This window comes from Pongo pygmaeus, chromosome X (assembly GCF_028885625.2).
Source record: "Pongo pygmaeus isolate AG05252 chromosome X, NHGRI_mPonPyg2-v2.0_pri, whole genome shotgun sequence".
NCBI classification, from domain to species: Eukaryota; Metazoa; Chordata; class Mammalia; order Primates; family Hominidae; genus Pongo; species Pongo pygmaeus.
This window is the reverse complement of record NC_072396.2, coordinates 117,054,636-117,077,518: the sequence shown is the minus strand read 5'-3', so window position 1 is coordinate 117,077,518 and position 22,883 is coordinate 117,054,636. Positions and strand designations below refer to the sequence as shown.

The following is a 22,883-nucleotide window of genomic DNA, read 5'->3' as shown; positions in this document are numbered from 1 at the left end:
CTCTCCAGGGACTCGAGTTTAAAAGCCTTGGGCTGTTTTCTGGTGTTTCAGTTGGAAAAAAAAAGGATGAATGTTTTGTTCAGAATTGGACAATAGAAGCACAGTGGTTATATACCATAGCTCTGTTAACAGTCCAGCTTTGATTCCAATTAGAAGTTGTTCCTCTGCTTCAAAATTAGGGGAGACACCCTAAAATAATTACCTTGCAGATTTGAGATGATTTTGCTTTTGATCATGATTATATGTTGTGCCAAAACAAGATGGAAAGACACATTTCCGTGTTTGTTCACTCTATATCTGTTCACTTTATTTTTGGCAACATTGCAAGGAAATAATGCTAAATTAATCACTTTGTGGTTTTGTGGAGTTTTTAAAAACTTGAATGTTTTGAACATGTTCTCAAAATACAGAGATGTTTATGTACTTCTTTTGCATTGCTTTCCTCCTCTCATGGAGTCACTGGTGTGGATTAAGCCTTTCCTTTAAGTGATATGAATGAATCATACATAGGCCAGGACAGAAAATAGGAATGTGGTTCATGTGTATGTCACTTAAACTCCTGAGTCTTAGAATCGTTTTGATTAGGCTGACAAGGCTTTGCAGAGAGTCCAAGCAGAAATTAGACATAAGAATTATCTCAAATCCAGGTCTATTATGCATTTGCATCTAGTCTATATAATGTAAGTCTATGAGTTTTTTTTGCTGAGACATTGGGGCAGTGGAAGTGCCAAGAAAGCAGGTGGAGGCATCTTCTGATTGGAGAAGGGTTGCGCTCTGTGTTGGGAAGGGCAGTCTACTTTCCTACTCTAAGAATGGATGGACCATTGATCAGATGATCAGAGTGTAAGCTCCATGAGGGCAGGAATTATATTTTATGTGTCTTTATAGCCCTTATTGTGTCTAGTATGAGGCTGACAAATGTGTGGAATAGTTGATACGCAATAAATACTTAATGACTTGGTTGAAAAGAAGGTTCTTCCCCTCCCCTCCACCTATCTGAGCTTGAGGCACTCAAATTCGGAGCCTCACTGAGTGTTCTTTTTTTTTGACCAAAAACCTACCTTATGATGACTGCCCTCCCTTCTGGGATGTGGGACAGTGAGCCTCACTAACCTCCCCTGCTACTAATAGCAGTTTAAAGTTTGCACCCTAAAGGTGACAGTGGTTTTGGCTTTTGTCATCATCCACCATTCCAACTTGGAATGGAAGTGGTAGCTTTCTAGGGCTGTGAGGTCAGAACAGAGCAAGTCTCAGACCTGAACATTCCCATCACTGGAGACTGGCCTGGCCTTCCGGACACAGCTACTGGACACTGAGGTTTCTTTTCTGCCCTAGTGGAGATGGACTCTGCTACTCATTTAAAAGCCAAGCACCATAGGAGGACAAGTCATTCTCTTGGAAGAACTGGTTTGATTAACTGCTGGCCATTGGTGGCAAAATAGAAACGACGTTTTTATTTCTCCCTCCCTCCCCCTCCTGAACATTTCAGAGTGACCAGTGGTTGGATTCTTGGCGGCGCTTACCCTGAACCTGAGTGTTAGGGGAGAGGGAATCTGCCGTTGCGGTTTCTGGAGCTGCTCATAAGCAAGAATTCCCTATCCTGATCAAGGCTTTAAGCCTAAAAGAAAGCAGAAATAGGTATGGAATATTTGTGTGTGTGTGTGTGTTTGCACGTACTCGTGCATGTGTGTATGCATATGTGCCTGTGTGCATGCTGGGTGGGGTGGGTGTGACGTGGGAGGGGGTGGTATACTTTTCAGGGTCCAGGGCAGCTCAGTGTCTGCATTTCCCTGCCTTGCAGGGAGGGTTTATAAATCACTTTTGCTTTAACACCATACATGTTCCTGTTTCCAGTTTGTGAGCAAGGAAAAGTAATTTGGTAGTCATCTCTCTAGTTTTGGGCACCAAAAAGGATTTATATATTATGCTTGTCAGCCTATCAGAATATCCCAATTTGACAGTTCAAGTACAGGAGTCCTGGAGGCACATTGGGAGGAATGGAAAAGGGACTGGGTTGCTTAACCCACTGCTGTGCACTTCCCAAGAGAATATGATGAGAGGGACTTTGGAGGGTCCCTTTGTGTTGTCAGACTGCCCAGCACAACAGTTGGAAGCCAGGTAGCAGTAACCAACAAGACGTGAAGAAAGAGAGAAGATGAACTTTCTTCATATACTGTATGTACATTCTGGGTCACTCTCTCTCTGCATGACCAAAAGAAAGGGGTTCGTGTTTCCAGAGAGATTGCAGGCCACTTAATATCATAGAAATAAGAGTCTGGGAGCCAGGGATCCAGAGTTGCCATCTAGAAACCTGATGCTGGTTAAATTGACCTTTATTGTGACTTTTCGTGTGACATTATGTTCATTCTCCACCAATTACTGAAGATCCTTAAAGTGAAAGTTTCATTATTGAGCATTATTACTTAATTCCAATACTTAACGTGACAGATTCTGCCCAAAGAATTTTTGAATCTCTAATGAATTAGTGCGTACTATACAGTGCTGAGAGAGAGAAATCATCTACCAGTCATTTTTTAGTTGAGAAAATAGACGTCAAGAAAAGAGGAATCAGTTGTATACCCTGTAAACCAATAGTATGATTAGAATTTGAATATTAAATTGTGTTACTAAAATCAGTTTCAGTCAACCCATAGTACCTGTTCAGAAGAATTGGTGGTGAGGGAGGGAATATGCTAATCATATACCCTTTCCAGAAGGATGATCTTTATATTTTTCAATTTCTAAATTTTGTCAGAGGCACACTTCAAATAAAAGAGGCTTCCCCTTTAAGCTTCTACCCAATAACAACAACAACAAATCTAAATGACTGTTTCTGGAGAGCTGAAAGGCAACTTTGTCAGTAATAAGTATTCCAAGTCCTTCTCATTAAGCCAAGGAACATCCAAAATGGAGACTATGAAAATGGTTTTTTAAAAAGATGTTTCAGAGCCTTATGAGATCAGAGAAAAAGATTTGCATCAAGGCAGGGATCTTACTGTCTGGTGCAAGCCAAGCTCTCTTCACCTTTTATTTATTTGAGTCTTTATTTTGCATTTTGTAGCTGCCTTCATATGCTGAGCTGCTTTACAAATCCTGTTATAGGGTAACTTTCCCCACTGGCCTGCCCCCACCTCCATAGCCATAAGATTTGGGTTTTTGCTTTAAATAGAATACAGAGAGATGAAGCCTGTGAATATGGACCTTGAAAAGTTACCCACTTTGATTACCCTAGTTGACTGTTCCAGGTTTCTCAAGCATTCTTAGGAGTTAAGTCCAGATTGAATATTTAACTCAATCTGAAAATTCAATTTGAGAAAATTGAATATTTAACTCAATATTGAAAGAGGAAACCTAGAGCTCTTATGCCTCCATGTTCCTCATCATATCAGTGCTAGGGCCTGGAATCCCCAACAATCTATTAATTTTAGATTCAATTCTCTACTTTGTTTCTGCAATCGAATCCTCACCCTCCAATATCAATTTTCTTTCCCTTTAGAGGACTGATTTATCCATCAACTGGGTGTTAAGCTTCCTGTTTCCCCTTCCCAGGTCAAGGGCAGCCCAGGTGCCCAATTTCTCTCTCTCTTCACAAGGCACCACCAGCAATAGAGATGAGAAATTCTGAAGAACAGCCAAGTGGAGGGACCACGGTATTGCAGCGTTTGCTACAAGAGCAGCTTCGCTATGGCAATCCTAGTGAGAATCGCAGCCTACTTGCCATACACCAGCAAGCCACAGGGAATGGCCCTCCTTTCCCCAGTGGCAGTGGGAACCCAGGCCCTCAGAGTGATGTGTTGAGTCCCCAAGACCACCACCAACAGCTTGTGGCTCATGCTGCTCGACAAGAACCCCAGGGGCAGGAAATCCAGTCAGAAAACCTCATCATGGAGAAGCAGCTGTCTCCTCGAATGCAGAATAATGAAGAACTCCCGACCTATGAAGAAGCCAAGGTCCAGTCCCAGTACTTTCGGGGCCAACAGCATGCCAGTGTTGGAGCTGCCTTCTATGTCACTGGAGTCACCAACCAGAAGATGAGGACCGAGGGACGCCCATCAGTTCAGCGGCTCAATCCTGGAAAGATGCACCAAGATGAGGGACTCAGAGACCTTAAGCAAGGGCATGTCCGTTCCTTGAGTGAACGACTAATGCAGATGTCACTAGCCACCAGTGGAGTTAAGGCCCATCCACCTGTTACCAGTGCTCCCCTCTCTCCACCACAACCCAATGACCTCTACAAGAATCCCACAAGTTCCAGTGAATTCTACAAGGCCCAAGGGCCACTTCCTAACCAGCATAGCCTGAAGGGCATGGAACACCGAGGCCCCCCACCAGAATATCCCTTCAAGGGCATGCCACCCCAATCTGTAGTGTGCAAGCCCCAAGAGCCAGGGCACTTCTATAGTGAGCATCGCCTGAACCAGCCAGGGAGAACAGAGGGGCAACTGATGAGGTATCAGCATCCCCCTGAGTATGGAGCAGCCAGGTAAGAGAGTTCTCTTTCTGTCATTTCCTGACCTCATCCCCAACCAGCTTCTGCTGTGTGTTGGGAATCTTAGAGAAGGAATGGGCAGGTGTTTGGTATAATAAACTCTGCAATGCATGACAGGCCTCTGGCTTCGTGAATTGCCTGCCAACCTGAATTTGTAGCTTTTTTAGCCATAATTAGCACTGTATTAACAATCCCTTAGCTTTGTAGGTTGAGCATGGCCTCAACTGCCTAGTGGATGAACAGGAGCAAAAGTCTTGTTTTCAGCAGCTATTTGCTGTCCTCTCTCCTAGGATGTTGAAGGAGTCTGTGTTTCTCGTAAGCCCTCCTTGAAAAGTAGGAGCAAATTGCCTTGCACTTTAATTAGTCTGGAACATCCTATCACTTACACATATTCCCCTCCATGAAGCTTTCATCATTTATTTTTGCAAACAAATCTGTATATTTCTTGTCAGTTACCATTTTTCCTTAGAATTACCATTATTCTTTTGGACTCTAAACAAACACCCAGATGTTATGGTGGGGGAGTTATGTATGTATGTAGGTTCAGAATGTTACTTGCTTTATGCTTGCAGTTTATGAAATCTGGACTGTTGTATCTTTTTTTGGTAGAGAATTTATTAGTTGCCTGTCACATTTTTAAACCTCTGAGTTAAATTCCCATCACATCATATAGAAATTTTGGTCAGATGCTAAAATACAGAAGGAAAAATATTACCATTTCTGTCTTATATATTTAGTTGTTCCTATATATACTTCTTAATTATTCAGAGGTCCATTGTCCCACTGCTATATTCACTAGACCTTATGATTCTATGATTCTGTTCATTGTTCCTGTTGTTAGTATTTGGGCCATGTCTCTGATCAATAGTATTTCCACATATAGGGCAGAAGAAAAGGTTTAAACCGTGGGCACCGATGGTGGCATTTAAGTGTGGTATCCTGCCTTATGGCCATGAGTAATGATGGGTGACCATCAGGTTTGAAGTGCTTGGTCCTAGGCTGGCCTTCATTTATATGCGGCTCACAGACTAGGTCTGTGATGTCCTTTGATGTCTACCTCTTTGTCTCCTGTACCCTACTTGCTCATTTTGGAAAAAACCTTCTGGCTTGAAGTTCATCGAGTGACTCAGGAGAGAAGGCAGTCATGGGGTGGACTAGGGTGAAAGTAAGAGAAGGCACCTAGCATTTCCTGGTATTTCTTTTTTTTCCCCTCCAGGTCCTGTTTTTGTAGCCAGAGGCAATTCACTTTGGACTCCACTTCTAACTTTGCCAGTTTAGGATTTTTTTTTTTTTTTTCCCTCTTAACCCAGGTTGATTTCCTAACCCTTTTCAACCTCCTCTATGCAGCTTTCAAAGGGCAGGAGCCTATGTTCTGATAAGTGTCTTGGAACAGGAAATGGGGTAACCAACAAGGTCACTCAGGTTTAAAAGAGGTCAAGAACCAGATTCCCATCTGACCAATGAAACAGAAGACCCAGGGAGGGGTTGGTCTGTTCAAGACTGCCTCACTTAGTGGAAACCCATTCAAGCCAGCAAAATATCAATGAAGCTGGGGGTTTTTGTTTTGCTTTTCCCATCAGTATGGAAGAGTCTGTTGATGGGCTGACGTCTGTTGCCTTGTGGGAGGGGAGTGTGTTGGCTGGGGTGTGGAGCAGAAGCCGCAGCCCCACTCAGCACACAGCCCGCCTTCCCAGGAAAGCTATTTTCAGAACTCATTCACCAGTATTGTTTGTGATCTGAAATGACTCCCACAGTGTTTGAAGCTAGATGGAAAAGCCCTTTGATCTGCCTAAATAAGTAATAAGGAGCCCAAAGAGGTTTTTTTTTTTTTTTTTTTTTTTTCCCTTTCTTCCCATCCTGATTAAACCACCGGCGAAATTCAGCTGCATGTATTTTACAGGAAGATACATATTTTTTATCCTCCCACCTAAGTTATCTGTGGATTTCTCTTTCTTTCTGTCCTCAAAAGCAACAGAGCCCATGATGATCTACCCTTGTTGAGCAGCATTTTAATACACAGTTTTGCTGTAACAGGTTTTTCTCTATGGGAGAGGAGCAGAGTGCTTGATAATGCTTGATGAATAAGCAAACCTAAAATGGCCCTAGTGGGAGGATGCTCCATATGAAATTTAGGTCTGCATCAGGCAAATACTGGCTGTAAAATTGTTGCAGGGCCCTACATGAGGGAGTGGCACCTATTGACAAATTACTGGCAAAAGGAGGTAGTTGAACTGCTTTCCAGAAGTGTACTGCTTTAAGGTGGTGACACATTTTCCCTCCTTTATTTCCTTTAACCAACTAGCTATACAGTTTGTGAGTACCTTTCCAAGTAACTGCTGCTAGCAGCAACCAATTAGAAGACTACATTCTGAGCCCTTAATCCACAAATTACAAGTCAGGATGCAAAGCAAACTCTTTGAACAAATTGCTGTTAAGAAAACATTTGCTTGCTTTTTGAGGTGCAGTGAACTGCTGGAGATTTGCTGTTAAAATAAACAAAATTATAAACAATCCTTTTATTACTTCATCTTTCTTATGCCCTCCTCCCCTTAAAAAATAAATACTTTGAATGCCCAGAACCCCAGATGAGAAACAAGGCCAAGCTATATGAGTAATTTTAAAATTTCAGAATCTTTGTCTAAGTGCTGAACCTTTTCTGCATCCTGGGTTTATACATTTATCAACTGCTTTTAAAAATTAAATCATTTCTGTTTATAAAGCAGCCACCTCCTTTCAATTGTTGAAATCATGCCCAGATCTGAGGTTTCTTGAAATCCTTGTTTAGTGGAATCTAAGGGTGACCTAACTCTGTAGTTCAGAGCAGAGCTGGTTGTGCAAGAGAAACCATCAGGAATTTGCAGCCTGCTCCAGGATTCACAGATTCACCGATTCACCACTGCAGAGCCTGGGAAAGGCAGTTTCTGTGGTGAGGATCAGTCGAGTTCCAGGCTATTGGGTGGCACCTGCTCTGGCAAGAGTGTGTGTGCAGCATTGCACATGTGTGTGCCAGGAGTGTGGAGTGTGTGTGTGCACGCACATGTGTGCATGTGTGTGTGGCTGGGGAGGGTGAGGGCTCCCAGTCATCGAGGTGGCAGGGTGGAAGGTGCTGTGTCAGCTGGGTAGAGTGGCTTTTACTTTCCCTTTGAGTCCTTACTACTGTCTCTGGGAGGAGTGTACCCCCCACTCCACCCCGATCCCCCAGCTTTGGGGAGGATCCTGATTTTAGTCACTGGCCTTTGTCCTGCCTATATGCTATGTCCCCTTTTCTGCAGAGCCCCAGTGGCCCAGGTAGCCTTAGGAAGGAACAGGATGAAGGGAGGGAAGTGGCGGGAGGCAGGTCAGGGCTTGCATGGAATCATGTGATTCTGTTGTCTGCAGGCGGCTTGTTGTTCCTGGTTAACGTGTCAGTGGGGAGCGATTCAGGCTGCTGTGTGCTGGAAGGACCTGGAGAGTGTGCTGCTCACATGGCTGCCACCTTTATTATTACTGTCATTACTCTTACTGTTATTATTTAATTTGGGGTGTATTTTGGCTTCCTCTGACATCTGCCCCCCGGCAACTCTCCCTTACCCCTGTCATTCCTTAATCTCTTTTTCTCAGGGGGAGCTTCACCCCAGTGTTCATTCCGTCCTGCTTTCCCCTGGTGGGTGGATGCTGGAGCCCAGATTGAGTTCTTCGCTGAAGGGCTTTCTCTCCCTTTGCTACTGCCCAAGCCATTGCTGGTTTGCAAACCAGCCAGTGACGGGCTGCCTTGGTTTTCCCAACCTCACGGTGCACTGAGATCTGCTTCCTTTTCCAGCCTGGGGAATTGAGGGGCAGTTGCCTTGTCTCTGCTTATCTTCATCCTCAGCTTATCTGACCCCGAGACCTCCTTCTGGAGATCTCATGGTCTCCTCCTTCCCAAGGTCCCTGGAAGGCCATGTGCTGTCATCCAGGGAATGGAGGGGCCTTTCAGTCTCCAGGCAGGAGGGAGGCCAGTGGCTGAGTTTGTTTGAGAGAGAGGCCTGGGTTGCTTGATGAGGCCCAGGGGAGCTCTGGAGAGAAAGCCCATTTCAGAACTGGGCGTTCAGTCTTTAAAAGAGAATACCTCCCAGGCCTTGGACTTGCAAATCCTGGGAACAAAAATGAAGGTTAATACAGTGATTTTTTTTCCCTTAAAATTTGAGAGCTGCATTGGAGAACATGAAACTTAAGCCCCTCTTTTCTGCCCACAAAGCAGAAAAGAGACACACAAGCCCCAACAAATCTCAGGACATTATATTTTAACTCTGTAGACATGTAGAAATTGTAATAGCTGTCATTCAAAGAGAAAAAAGAGCACATAGTCTTTTACCTGTGAGGAAACTGAAGATCCATAGAATGGAAAATAGGAGCTCTTCACCAAATAAATGTATAAATAACTCCCAGGCTTTTGATTGAATGAGTGCTTTGAGCTCTGGGGAAAAATATTATGTATGGCAGCAACTTTCCAGTTGTACTCATGAGTAGCATGTCAATTCTTCTTTGCCCAATAGTTCGCATGCCCTCTTCAATATTCAGCGATTATTTATAATGACAGATTTATGTGATTGGAAGAATGTGGGTACACCAGAGGCATAGATGGGCCTGAGTGACAGAATCCAGGGTTTGTACAGGTTTGAGGACTCTCAGGGAAGATCTAGGTTATTGGGTATCCATGAGAAAGTGTTTGGAATGATTTTGTAGCTGTAAAAAGCCCTTATAGTTAAGATCTCTTGTAAAGATGGATAAATGAACAGTAATGGTAACTGGAGTGTGTGTGTGAGGAATGTGCTTTAGCATCTGGAATGCCAGTTAAAAGTTAATTGCTCCTGGTGATTTGTCCCAGTTCCACCATGAATTTTATGCAATTTATTGCAAAGATTAAATGGATATCCTTTAAGTAACAAGCTAACAAGGTCAGCTTATCTCACTGGGAGGTAGAGAAGTGACTCTTTGTAATTCCTATTCCGCCAAAAATGAGAAGACCCCAGTATTTTTGCAATTTATTTGTGACCTCAAGAATAAAATGGGCTCATGCAGATTAAGTAACTTGCGCAAAGTTACACAGCTCGTGAGCAGTAGAAGAGGTCTCCAGACTCCCTCTGTTGGGATCCAGATCCCATGCACTTAGCCATCTGTCTTCCCTGGATTGAGAAATATCAACTGTAGAACAAGTGTCCACAGGACATGGGAGCATATGAGGTTAATTGGGCACGAGCTAGGGCATGAACAAGCTTTTTGTCTTCAGTGCACACTGACAGATACTATTCCTGGTAGTGGTGATGGTGGAAGTGATCCATCCACATACTCTAATTGTTTCCCTTAATGGCTAATAGTCATTAGGTATGAATTATTTATACTTAGGTGTTAGCATTTTGTACCTGGTAATTAGGTACAAAAATGGGAGAGCCACATTAAACAATGTACCAAAGGTCTCTTTCTGGAACTTTCTATGAGCAATAGGTTGGAAATCTAAGTATCAGTGCACAGAAATCAATGCATTATGGCAGTAGAAAAAGCCAGAAAATGGGAATTGGATAAGAAGGATTCTATCTTGGCACTACCACTCTAATATTTGGCAGATCCCTTCCCCTTTCTGGACCTCATTCCCCATCTGTCCAGTGATAGAGTTGAACTAAATCATTTTCCTTTAAGGCCTTTCCAGTTCTTACATTTTGTGATTCATTACATCAAAAATAGTATGTTAGCATTGCTTGTAACCCTCTTCAAGTCTTTTTATGGTTACTGCTAATGGGAATCATTAAATCATTAACAACTGGAAGCAACAATAATTATTTAGTGTCTCTAATATAAGTATCTACCAATCCTTGAATAGTTTTTTTTTTTTTTTTTTTTTTTTTTTTTTTTTTTTTTTTTTTTTTTGGTGAATGTATGAATTACTAAAGGGAGGTGCAGATAGCAAGATGAGGGGTGGTTTTTATGGTTGTTTGTTGTTTCCTTCCTGGCAAATGGAACATAGTGTCTAAACTAGGATCTTTATATGTGCTGGACCATGTGTATAATGTCAGAAAAGGTTTAATTTAAAATAATGAGATGAAAATTACCTTGTAGAAGAATCATTTGAAATGTTTAGACTTGAGCAAACGGGTGTACAGGTGTGTATCACTATGATTTTCACAAAGTGACCATGGAAGTTGTCTGGTTCTGACCCTCATGGGATCACACCTCTGTTTGTCAGGCAGAGTCACAGAAGGTCAAGCTGGAAAAGGGCTGTAGTCTTTGCAGAGATAGAGCAGGCAGGGTTAGGCTTCCCCATAGTCAGACCCTGCCTGCTCTTCATTTTGCAGGTGTCCTGGGGGCATCAGAAGCCTCCTCATCTCACTTTTGTGTGCCCTTCTCCCCCAGTGCCTTAGGAGAGAAATTAACCTGCACCTGCCCTTCATGTTTTACAGGCCAGCGCAGGACATCTCATTGCCATTATCAGCCAGGAACTCGCAGCCTCACAGCCCTACTTCTTCTCTGACCTCTGGGGGGTCCTTGCCCTTGCTACAATCTCCACCATCCACTAGATTGTCTCCTGCCCGACACCCCTTGGTCCCAAACCAGGGAGACCATTCAGCTCACCTGCCTAGGCCGCAGCAGCATTTCCTTCCTAATCAGGCTCACCAGGGGGATCATTACCGTCTCTCCCAACCTGGCCTGAGTCAGCAGCAGCAGCAACAGCAGCAGCAGCACCATCATCACCATCACCACCAACAGCAGCAGCAGCAGCCACAGCAGCAGCCAGGAGAAGCCTATTCAGCTATGCCTCGGGCTCAGCCATCCTCTGCTTCTTATCAGCCAGTGCCAGCAGACCCTTTTGCCATTGTTTCCAGAGCCCAGCAGATGGTTGAGATCCTCTCAGATGAGAACCGGAACTTGCGGCAGGAGTTGGAAGGATGCTATGAGAAGGTGGCAAGACTGCAGAAGGTGAGGCTTCCGTTTTGGGATATTAGGGTCTCTAAGTCTTATTTGTGAGACCTGTTAATATCCACATTAAAGTCTCCAGTTGTGAATCCCAGCATTACTTGTGGCAGGTCTTCAGGATTTTTATATCTGAAGGTTAGATATGAGTCAAACTTTGGAAAAAGCCTTCTACCTGTCTACCTAGGAGAAGTAACGTCTTACATTTACACAAGGAGAAAAAAATTTATGCAGTTTTTCCAGACGCTATAGCCCTAAAGAAAACGTGATTCTTTTAGAATTCCAAAAGGCAGTGATACTTCTTGATAAGAATACTGGTGATGCCTGTATAGGTAAAGGATCTGACGGCACCTTAAGGCTCATTGTCTTGGTCACATTTTCCCAAATGTGAATTTGAATCTTAAATATAAAAATAAATGTAGTTCCTAGAAAAATCTCACCAGCTAAAGTTTGAGCAGTCCTGCCTTGTTCTGGAAAAGGCTCAGAATACTTTTTCCTAGTGGGAGTTCTCATAGTAACTCTCTTTCAACAATCCCTCCTCCCCACCCTTTGATTTGGTCCCTCCCTGCAGCTCAAATTCAACATCTGCTCTCTTTCTCTGGTGTATGTGGGGGGCAGGAGGGGCTTAACACCACAGCTAGGTGACAGGTGACAGCCCTAGGCTGAGGAAATAGAAAAAGAAGTGTATCTCCAGTTCACATTCTTCTCTGCCAACCCCCCGTTGGGACTTTACCTCTGGAGTACCCCAAGCGAGGAACCTTAGCTCTTGGCTTCCAGGGGCTGCTGGTGAATAGGGTTATGCCTTTGGCCGCTTCTTTGCAGCTTTTGTCATTATGGAACTCATGTGGTTTGGTCTCCCTACAATGTGAACTGTTCAGAGAGGTGAGGGTGAAGGTGAGGGAGGGACAGGAGGACGCCTTGTATTGTCCAGCAACTCTGTCCTTAGGAAACACCAGGAGTGGAAATTTCAGAGGCCTGAATGAAGCTGAGTATTTGTAAACAGACACCAAATCTGGGGGCCTAAAGGAGACAGGGGCTTATTATCAGCAGAGGATTTTTTTTCTTTCTTTTTTTTTTTTTTTTTGAGATGGAGTCTCGCTCTTGTTACCTAGCCTGCAGTGCAATGGCACGATCTCCACTCACTGCAACTTCCGCCTCCTGGGTTCAAGCAATTCTCCTGCCTCAGTCTCCTGAGTAGCTGGGATTACAGGCATGTGTCACCACGCCTGGCTAATTTTGTATTTTTAGTAGAGACGGGGTTTCTCCATGTTGGCCAGGCTGGTCTCGAACTCCCGACCTCAGGTGATCCACCCGCCTTGGTCTCCTAAAGTGCTGGGATTATAGGCGTGAGCCACTGCGCCTGGCAAACGGAGGATTTTTATATAGGAAAATGGCTTCCCTGTCCCTTAGTTTTCCTGAATCTGGATGAGGGTTGTTGGAGTGCTCTGAGAATTGTTTCTTCCTGGCTTTTCCCTGATTTTGTATTTTCACCCCCAAATTTTAACTATATCCCTACCCGTATCGCTTTGGTGAAATAAATTAATTATATCCATACACTAGAAACCCAGTCTGTCTGATTAGGCTAACAGTTGACACCCCCTCTCCAAACTCTCTCTTCAGGGTGATCCCAGCCCATCTTTGATACAATCACTGAAGGATGAACCCAGCTCTAATACGGGCCCTTTTTGCCAAAGGATCCATGGTGATTTTGTGTGTGTGTGGGAGTGGGTTCAGCCAGTGACAGGGAAGAGGGACAGAGAATAGGATTGCTGTTGTTTGTTCCCCAAGATGGGAAAAGATGCCTCAAATAAGTGTAATTGGAACAGCTTGAATGTTGGGAAAGTAGAGGCTGACCCAGTGTTGAGGTAGAGTAGAGGGGAAGGTGGAGCAGGAGAGGAAAAGGAAAGTGGGGAAAATTAAGGTAGATTCCAGGTAGTGCTGGAGGAAATGAAAAGGCCTGAGGCTCATGAGGGGAATAAGTAGACAGAGTAAGTCTGGAAAACCCACTGCCACCCTCCTCTCTGCCCCCACCATCACCCAGCCCAAACCAGTGGATATATCCGTCTGTGATGGCTTTTCCTGGAAGGCCCTATTGAGAGCTGTGGGACTTGCCCTTTTGAAGCATAGAGTATCTACACAGGGGGTAGGGGAAGGATTAGTACAAGATCTTGCAACATCAGTCTGCACACCTTGAGGAAAGGGACTGCCTTCTAGGTGTTGCATTCTGTGCACAACCGGACAGTCTTGAACTGTAAATGCTGCCCAGAGCAGACCAACACCAAGCCTGCTCTTTCAGATGGAAATGTTTATTTTCTCTCCCGAGCGCTTGAGTTTCATGCAAAAGCTTCATCAGGCGCAGGCCTTGCAGATCTTGTCTCTAAATGCCATTCACCAGTTTTCACCTTCTGTGCTGCTATCTTGGTGCCATCTGTGAAGAGAAAAACACTTTTGAGTCTGCTCTTTTCTGTGGTGTAAGCCTTATTTGTTTGCAGGCAGTCCTGTCTCTGGCAGAATTTTGGAGATGGAGGCGGGTTGAATCTGACTGGTTTGGCAACCTTACCTTTCCCCTAGTGTCCCATTAGGGGCCTGATATTTCTCTCTTGAAAGTACCCTGAGCTTTGTTAAACAGGATAGTGGAAAACACAGAAGCAATGCAGAATGGTTGCAGAGTCCAATTTAATCTGAAAATTGCTTAATAGGCCGTGGGTTTATTTGTCTTATACAAATTATATGCAAATATCTGTGTGGTTATTATATGTGCAATGGAGCTATACTAGTTACAGAAAGACTCTGGAGTCTAATTTCTCATTTTCTTCCTGATTGTGGCTGATTCAGGGCAAGACCCTTTCTCTCTGAGTTTATTTTCCCCATTTTATGAGATTTGCAGGAGTGTCATAAAACACAACTCTGATTATGAATTTCTGTTCAAAAACCTATACTGGTTTCCCATTGACTATGGGATAAAGTCCAAATGCCTGGCATTAAAAGCATTTTATGATCTGACTCCAGTCTATCTTAGCAGCCATATCTCGCCAGGTTCCCTCTGTGTACCCCACAGTGTCCAGCCAAATTAAATGACTGGTCGTTCTGGGAATGCATTTGCTTACTCAGAATAGAATACCCTTCCCCTCACCTCTGCTCATTGAAATCTGACCCAGCTTTCAGGATCTGACTCTAAATGCCACCTCTTCTCAGAAATTGTTCTCCTCCCCACTTCCCCAACCAGGAATAACTTCTTCCTTGTCTGTACTTTATGGCACTACTTCTACTTTTCTTAAAGATGTATCTTGCCCTATATTCTTTCATTTGATTGGATTAAAACCTCCTTGAGGGCAGTGAGAATGTTCTCATTCATATTTATACACCTCCAATAGTACTTTAAAGAGTTCATGTAAATATTTGGCCCTTGGTAAATGTTTGTTAAATTGAACTGAACTACTTCATGAAGCTTGGGGTTTTTAGGGTTGGTTTCTGCTGCTGACAGTTGATCTTCAGAGGCAATTTGACTTTTCTCTCTACTAAAATGAGAAGAGGCATCCTGTCTAGGCAGATAATCAGTGCAGACTGGAACCAACATGTGAAAGCCCTTTGAATGCTTTGGAATATCTACATACTATATATATTATTACTAATATTTTCAAAATTAAGAGTTTTCTTCAGAAATTAAAATCCTTTATAACTATTTATAAAATTTATTCTATCTTATCATCTCCTCTGAAGGCAGAAATTGTCTATTTTTTTAACCCGAGGAAAGACCATGACACCATGAGTTAATTACTAAGCTTATGGTTGAAGGTGGAGATCCTTTCTTGAAACTTTTCTCATCTCACTGTGTTATGCTTGTCTCCTGGCCATCTGTGAGCCCTTGGAGAAGCTGTTAGCGAGGATTTGCCTGTTTGTTTTCAGACCATTTTCCCCATCAACCTCCTACCATCACCACCATCGTCTTTTTTTGTTGTTGTTAAGGTGGAGACAGAAATCCAGCGCGTCTCGGAGGCATATGAGAACCTCGTGAAGTCATCTTCCAAAAGAGAGGCTCTAGAGAAAGCCATGAGAAACAAGCTAGAGGGCGAGATTCGGAGGATGCATGATTTCAACAGGGATCTGAGAGGTGAGGGAACCAAAGGACTTGTCTTTGTACTTCTGAAGCAGCTGTAGGGTGGTGAAGGGAAGGGCTGAGCAGGATCCAACTAGGGGTTGTCCAACCCACCGGTATGGGCAGTAAATGGCTGGGCATGTGCCAGGCTAATTTTTTGTGACTGCAATAGTCCTCAGTCCCAAGCTTGATTGATCAAAGTATGGATGCACCTCACTAGTCTTCTGAGTGATGAGCTGATGTGTTAATCAGGCAGGATCCCTGCTGGGACTCCTGGACCCACCTGGCCCACCCCCACAATAGGTGCTGCCTCTTCTTTTTAACAGGTTTTACAGAGGCATGCCCTCTGACTGTGCAAGCTTGAAGTATAATGTCCTCTCTTATTTCCAGGACTGACTGACTCCTTTTATTTTTGACTTTCACCTGATAATATTGAAGACTTAGGGAAATATTTCTACTTTTAAAGTGCCTTCAGCACCTTCAAAACTGCTAACCTTGGGGATGGTACTTTCTTTTTTTTTTCCTTTTTCTTTTCTTTTTTCTTCTTTGAGTTGGAGTCTTGCACTGTCGCCCAGGCTGGAGAGCACTGGCATAATCTTGGCTCACTGCAACCTCCACCTCCCAGGTTCAAGTGATTCTCCTGCCTCAGCCTCCCGAGTAGCTGGCTGGGATTACCAGCATGCACCACCATGCCTGGCTGATTTTTGTATTTGTAGAGATGGGGTTTTGCCACGTTGGCCATGCTGGTCTTAAAACTCCTGATCTCAGGTGATCCACCCACCTTGGCCTCCCAAAGTGCTGGGATTACAGGCATGAGTCACTGTGCCTGGCCAGGGATGTTACTGTCTTTGAATTTTGGTTATTTTATCTTTAAAGTCAGGGGGCCCAACTACATGCTGCTAGTTGTCCCTTTCTAGCTTTGACATTACATGAGTTTAAAGACTTTATAATAACTGTGATACTCTTTTTTTTCTGGTTAATGAAAGATATCTTTATATATTTGGGGATGGATAATTTCATTGAAATTTAGAATTCTGCACTTAACTTAGGTTTTGGCAGTGAGGAGTGAAAGCATTAAATACTTACCTCCTCCTCCCCGGCCATGGTCTAGTATTATTTTGGGATTCACATTTGCAAACTCATGTTAGTCACCCATTCCTGTTTAACAAGAAGAAACAGGCTTGTTTTACCAAAGGTCAGTATTTAGAGGGCCAATAGTATGTGCTTGAAAGTTTATATTTGAGACCCTGTTGATTGTCTCCAAATTCCACAGAGCGTCTAGAGACTGCCAACAAGCAACTTGCAGAGAAGGAATATGAGGGGTCAGAGGACACCAGAAAAACCATCTCGCAGCTCTTTGCAAAAAGTAAGTCTGCAAGCTGCAGAAACAGGTATTAACGTGTGGATGGGAGCAAGGTGCGTGAAAAGATTACACTGTTCTCTTTAGCCTTTTAGAACAGCCAGGGCAGAGTCAATATCACCTAAGGATTGTTTTTCCTATTCAGGCATGAAGTTGGAAGATTCTGTTCTTTTCCTCCTAAGCCAAGAAGGCTGCTTGCTACCACATCTCGTCACATCACATTGGTCCTTCAGCATTAAACTAGAGAAGCCCCTTGAAATCCCTGCTAGTGTCGTTGCTACCTAAATAAAGAGCCTTACTGAACATGAGGTCCCTTCATGTTGAAGGGATTTTCTTAGAAGATCCTGTGTGTTGGCTCTGGTAGAGATGGGATTAATATGCAGGATTGATGATAGTGTTTGAAATACTTCACCTGTACCTGGGGCTCCCTTTGTTAAGCATCTAGTATTTATTGTTACACAGCAGCAGATTGCAAGGGTAGCTAATCCTATGGCCTGAACTAGTGACTCTGGCTGCAGAGTTGGAGGATGTGGGGGAGGGCAGAGCTGTGTCTTCCTCATAATAGTGTTTCCTTTGTCTGGAAATACTCCTAGGACCATGACAATGAATTAATCCTCTTCTTTATCAGTCTCTAATGGACCCCACCCAGCTAGACAATGTCTTAATTATTTCCAGTTGCCTTAATAAAACCAGCAATAAAAACTTCATAGTGGATTGAGTCCACAGGGAGAATTAGTCGGGGGGAAACAGATGAACTGTTCTCATTTCTGCAGATGCCCATAGCTAGTTTCCTCTACCCCCAGCCTCCCTCAGTGTAGCTCTGGCTGTAGTTGTGCTCAGTAGGGATTTGTCAGTCTCTTCCATCTTTGCTAGGTCTCCAAATGACCCTTTCAACTCATTCCATGCAGCTTCTAGCCAGCTTTTACAAGTTCGTTTGATCTTCACTTACAATACTGCCCTCCCTTCCTGGGTTGTTCTGTTGTGCTCTGGCTTCAGAACAGGTTTTTTCTTTTTCTTTTCCCTGTACCTCCTGTTCCTTTGTCAGCATATCTTAGAGTAAGGAATGTAGTTTTTCTGGTGTCATCAGTGCCTAGTATAAATTTTTGTGAAATTGCTTTTGTGGTATCACAGTTGCTGTCAGAGCTAGTTCACTGGCAGAAAGAGGGTGGCAGACTCTCAGATCAAAACAAAACAAAACTTATAGATTCTTTGTTCTGGATCAGCTAGATCATACTCCTTTCTGTATGGAGATGGTATTTCAGGTGTCCTAGGAGCTCTTTACAGGTTTATAAAATGTGGTAACTTAGTAAATCAGACGGTATTACCGGCAGGGCAAAAGACTGTCAAATGGCTCTGGGAAGGAAAAGTGAAGTTCACCAACTAGCCAGGGAAGAGGGCATGACTCTTGTCCCTCCTAATTTCTTTCGGCTTGGGACACTGACAGGGCCCTGCATGGTTGGAAATGTGGCAGGAGAAAGGAAAGCCCTCTCGAAAAGCCTCTCTGGGGAATGTACTGCAGGAATCCTAGAGAACCCAAACCAACTCAACCCTAGAAGAAGGCAGCCTGGTATAGTAGAACCAATCTGGGCGTAAATAAGGGCTCTACTACTTACTTACCAACTGTGGGACCTTGTGCAAGTTAGTCAAGCTGTCTGGGTCTCTGTTTTCTCATATGCAAATTGGAGAGGAGAATAGTACCTTCCTTGTATGGTTGTTCTGAGGATTAAGCTAGTACAATACCTGGTATGCAATACATATTCAACAAATGTTCCTTTCTTTCCAAATGCAAAGTCAGAGTGGAAAAGAAGGTGAGGCTGCCCTATTGAAGTTTCTCCTATAACTTAAGGTTTAAGTCTCCAGATGAAGAGCACTTAACCTCCAAAAAATCAAAACTACTTGTTTGAGTTTCTGGTGTGAGGTCTGTCTTAATTAAGAGGAGAGGAAAGACACGGGACGTAACTACATGTGTCATGGTCCCCTGTAGTTATAATGATTTGATTCAGAAACATGGAATTGCTAATTTTATAGGTCAGGTGACTCTCAACTTTCTCATACTAAAAATTAGTGTACAGAATCTGTTGTATCACAATGAAAGATTTTGAAGCTACAGATTCTCATTACTAATCGTGGTGATGATGATCATCATCTGCTTTATGTAGTAAGTTCCTTTGGTGTTGGTTATGCTTTCTAACATTTCTTTCACTTAAACAAATCTTCTATCTCATTTGATCCTTACAAATATTGTGAGGTTAAATAAGATGGTATTGTTACTTCTGTTTTACCATCTAGCATTGTTGATTCTTTCTTAACATGTCTATCTTTCTGCTTATATTATTGATCTGATCTTGCATGCTGTCTACTTTTTTTATTAGAGCCGTTAGCATATGAATCATATTTGTTTTAAATTCCCAGTCTGTTAATTCCAGCATCCCTGCCTTATCTCGGGGTCTGGTTCTGATTCTTGCCCTGTCTTTTCAAACTGTATATTTTACCTTTTAGTATGACTTGTAGGTTTTTTCGTGTGTGTGTGTGAAATGGCAGACCTGATGTATGGGGTAAAATGCAACTGTGGTAAATAGGCCTTTCAGGTTGTGATAGTAAAATCTGGGGGAAAGGGAAGTGCTCTAGACCTATGATTAGGTCTCAGTCTTTTAATGAGCCTGTGCCTCTGGACTGAACTTCACAAGTGCATCTCAGTTTTTTTTCACCCCTTTAGGTGGTGCAGGATCACTAGAAAGGGCTTCAGCTGGTTATTTCCTTCTCTCGTGTAGAAGACCAGAGCAGACTGGAGTTGGATGTTTCCTTTCCCATGGGTCAGTTAGGCTCTGGAAACAAACAAATAAGCAAACAAAATCCCCAAAACTCATAGATTAGGTTCTGGTTAAATAGTTTCTCTTGAGGGTAGGCCTTGTTAAGAACAGAATGCTCTGGCATATTTCATAATGGTTCCTTTTTCCCTCCCCTTGCTGGAATCACAAGGGGTCCATTTCACAAATAGACTTCTACAACTAGGACCAAGCAATGAAATCTTTAAGTGATCATTTGGGAAGAGTGAGAATTACTTCGTTGGAATTCAGTGATATCACTTCAGGTGTAATACTCTGATATTCTCATTAGCTGTGGGTACCGGAACAAGGTACAGCCAGCCACTAGAAGAGGGAAGATTGAGAGAACAGTATATGGACCAAAGTGTAAAATCTGTTTAGAGATTACTTATAAATCTGTATTCACTTACGCAAATGCTAGCTTGTGATCATGTTCCTTCATTCTCCTAAAAATAATAGTTTTGGCTACTGTCTCATACTGGTGCTTTCTTCCTCTATTTTTCTTATATCCATCCACAGATATTTATTAAACCCTCATTATATAGGTGCTGCTCAACTGAGCTCTCTTTAAAACCCAAGCCAGAAAGACCATTATCTGCCCACTAAGCTCTTCCATTCTAAGGTCATAGAGTATATTTGTATACACATATACACACACATGTAAGTATACATATACACACATATGTTTTTGTATATATGCAAGTATATATATATATACACATACGTGTTTTATATATATGTATATATACATATATATATAAATGTGTGTGTGTAAGCACACAAGCATATTGGATTACTTTTTTTTAATTTTTATTTTTTTGAGACAGAGTCTCACTCTGTCACCAGGCTGGAGTGCAGTGGCGCTATCTCGGCTTACTGCAACCTCTGCCTCCCGGGTTCAGCCTCAGTCTCCTGCCTCAGCCTCCCGAGTAGCTGGGATTACAGTCGTGTGCCACCACGCCCAGCTAATTTTTGTATTTTTAGTAGAGACAGCGTTTCACCATGTTGGCCAGGATGGTCTCTGTCTCTTGACCTAGTGATCCGCCCACCGCAGCCTCCCAAAGTGCTGGGATTACAGGCATGAGCCACCATGCCCAGTCATATTGGATTACTTTATTTTTAAAAAACTGAACTTTCAAATTCTAATAGGCTTTAAGGGAGAAAAGGAGATTCACAAATAGAGGATGTTTTTTTCAGGTGAAATGGCTGCCTTTCTTCCTCTGATCCTGATGTTTTCCGTCTAACTTTGCCCTGTTCTTTACAGTGTTCCCTCCACACCTAGCCTATCCTACCGGAGAAGGAGTAGGATAAAAGCATAAGATGGCTTCCAGTTTTACTGTGTTATCTTTTAAAAGACATTGGATTCTCAAGAGAAGCAGATGCTGAGTTAAAGTGGGTTGGGTTAGGGGGTGGTGTTGGGTTAGGTTTTCCGTGGAGAGGACATGTTGTCAAGTAGACCTGATCTCAGTTACAAAGTGATGTTAGTGTGTGAAGGATGGGCTTGAGCTTTTATCCAGTTTATGAAATGTCATTTTTAGCTCTATTTAATGTACTGTCATGAGGAAACAATTGGGAAAATGTTTTGAGCTCAATTGCTCTTTTGCCAATGTAAGACAATTTGGAAGAAATAAAATTGAGGAGACGAGCCTACCTTTTCTTCTGAGGGCTGTGTGTGTGTGTGTGTGTGTATTCTTTGTGTAATGCCTAATAATTTTTGGAACACGTTACATCTATTTTCTCATTGCTTCTGCTCAACAACCATTAAGTTGTTAAGTGACTTTTCTGAATTTCTACAAGTTAGTGATAGAGCCAGTGATAGAGTCCAGATCTTGGGTATACTGGTTCTTCAGGTGTGCACTAGAGCAGTAGGCTATCTAGTAACAGGTATGATATGTCAGTTTTGCTCAGGTAAGGCTTTGAGCCAGCTCCAGACTGGCAGTGTTGATGTTTAATGTCCTGACAGATAAAGAAAGCCAGCGTGAGAAGGAGAAGCTGGAAGCAGAGCTGGCCACTGCCCGTTCTACCAATGAGGACCAAAGACGACACATCGAAATCCGAGATCAGGCCCTGAGTAACGCCCAGGCCAAGGTGGTAAAGCTGGAAGAAGAGGTATGGTTTCCTCAGGTAGCACATGAGCCTGCGGGTGGGAGGGCTGGGAAATCAGGGACACTGGGCTCCACATTGTGGTGAATTGGCAGCTACATAATCCCCAATAGGGAGGTGCCATCTGCTGCTCCTAGTTTCCACTGTGCTGATGTGAGTGGACTTTGCTTTCTTTTCTCTTCTTGGTAAATTCTTTTCTTTTGCTCCAAAATAGGAAATCACCGGGGTCAAGAAACAGTTTCCATTTGTTCATTCATATAATAAGCTCACTGCCCCTGTATTCCAAGCTCTTACTATATACCTAGCCCTACCGTAAGCCTATGACAGATATATAAATATAGATATAGATATAGATGTATAAATATGTATATGTATAGATGTGTATTTTAATTTCTGCCCTTACAGGTATTTTAAAACTTTGTAAAACTAGAAAATAATTCTAGGTAGCTTAAAGTACTCTAAGGATTTTGAAATCTGAACAGCCCTTGTCTACCCAGGCTTAGTGGGAAGTCAGTCCCCTCTCAGATCAGAAATGATTCTTGCTGGCCATATCTTTTACTGTTGGACTTACTTGGCAGATTGATTTTTGACTAGAAGCAATCTTGGGAGGTCTAAGACAGGATGGGACCCAGGGACAGTTTACAGTTTATTTCAGAAAAAATGCACTGGCCAAGAGCTGTGCTGTGGTTCTCAGTGGCCAGTTCTAGCGAATAGTTACGTGGAGGAATGGACTTGTCATTTATTTGTGTGCAGAGATGAAGCCTTCCCTTGACAAATGCAAGGGCCCCCAAACTATTAAGCATATGATTAATATGTATCTGATTAGGCTTGACATAGATGCTATTTGATTGCAACACTAAACTGTACTCATGTGAAATAGAGGGAAATTTGCTGCTGGCTTGTCATTAATTTATCTTGGATGTCAGTTGTTATTGCACTGGACTACTAACTCTTAGATGTTTTGCCCTTCAGGGGATGGGTGTGTTCCCACAAAAATTGATGCTAAAGTGTAACTTGGTAAAGAAAATTTCATATCTCACAGACTTCTGCTCTGAAATTTGAATTGTTTTAAGTGGAAAAATAGCC

General features: G+C 42.9%; 1 protein-coding gene across 2 annotated transcripts in view; it reads left to right on the top strand.

Annotated features, from left to right (window-relative positions):
* Nucleotides 1-22,883, top strand: part of AMOT (angiomotin) — a 66,093-nt gene that overhangs the window by 14,207 nt on the left and 29,003 nt on the right. For both annotated transcript variants that reach the window (XM_054472748.2, XM_063660837.1), the window contains 6 exons: nucleotides 1,490-1,638; nucleotides 3,550-4,483; nucleotides 10,903-11,419; nucleotides 15,380-15,524; nucleotides 16,783-16,875; nucleotides 21,658-21,803. In XM_054472748.2, coding sequence (XP_054328723.1) covers nucleotides 3,612-4,483; nucleotides 10,903-11,419; nucleotides 15,380-15,524; nucleotides 16,783-16,875; nucleotides 21,658-21,803 — 1,773 coding nt within the window. In that variant the 5' untranslated portion in view covers nucleotides 1,490-1,638; nucleotides 3,550-3,611. The remainder of the gene's footprint in view (nucleotides 1-1,489; nucleotides 1,639-3,549; nucleotides 4,484-10,902; nucleotides 11,420-15,379; nucleotides 15,525-16,782; nucleotides 16,876-21,657; nucleotides 21,804-22,883) is intronic.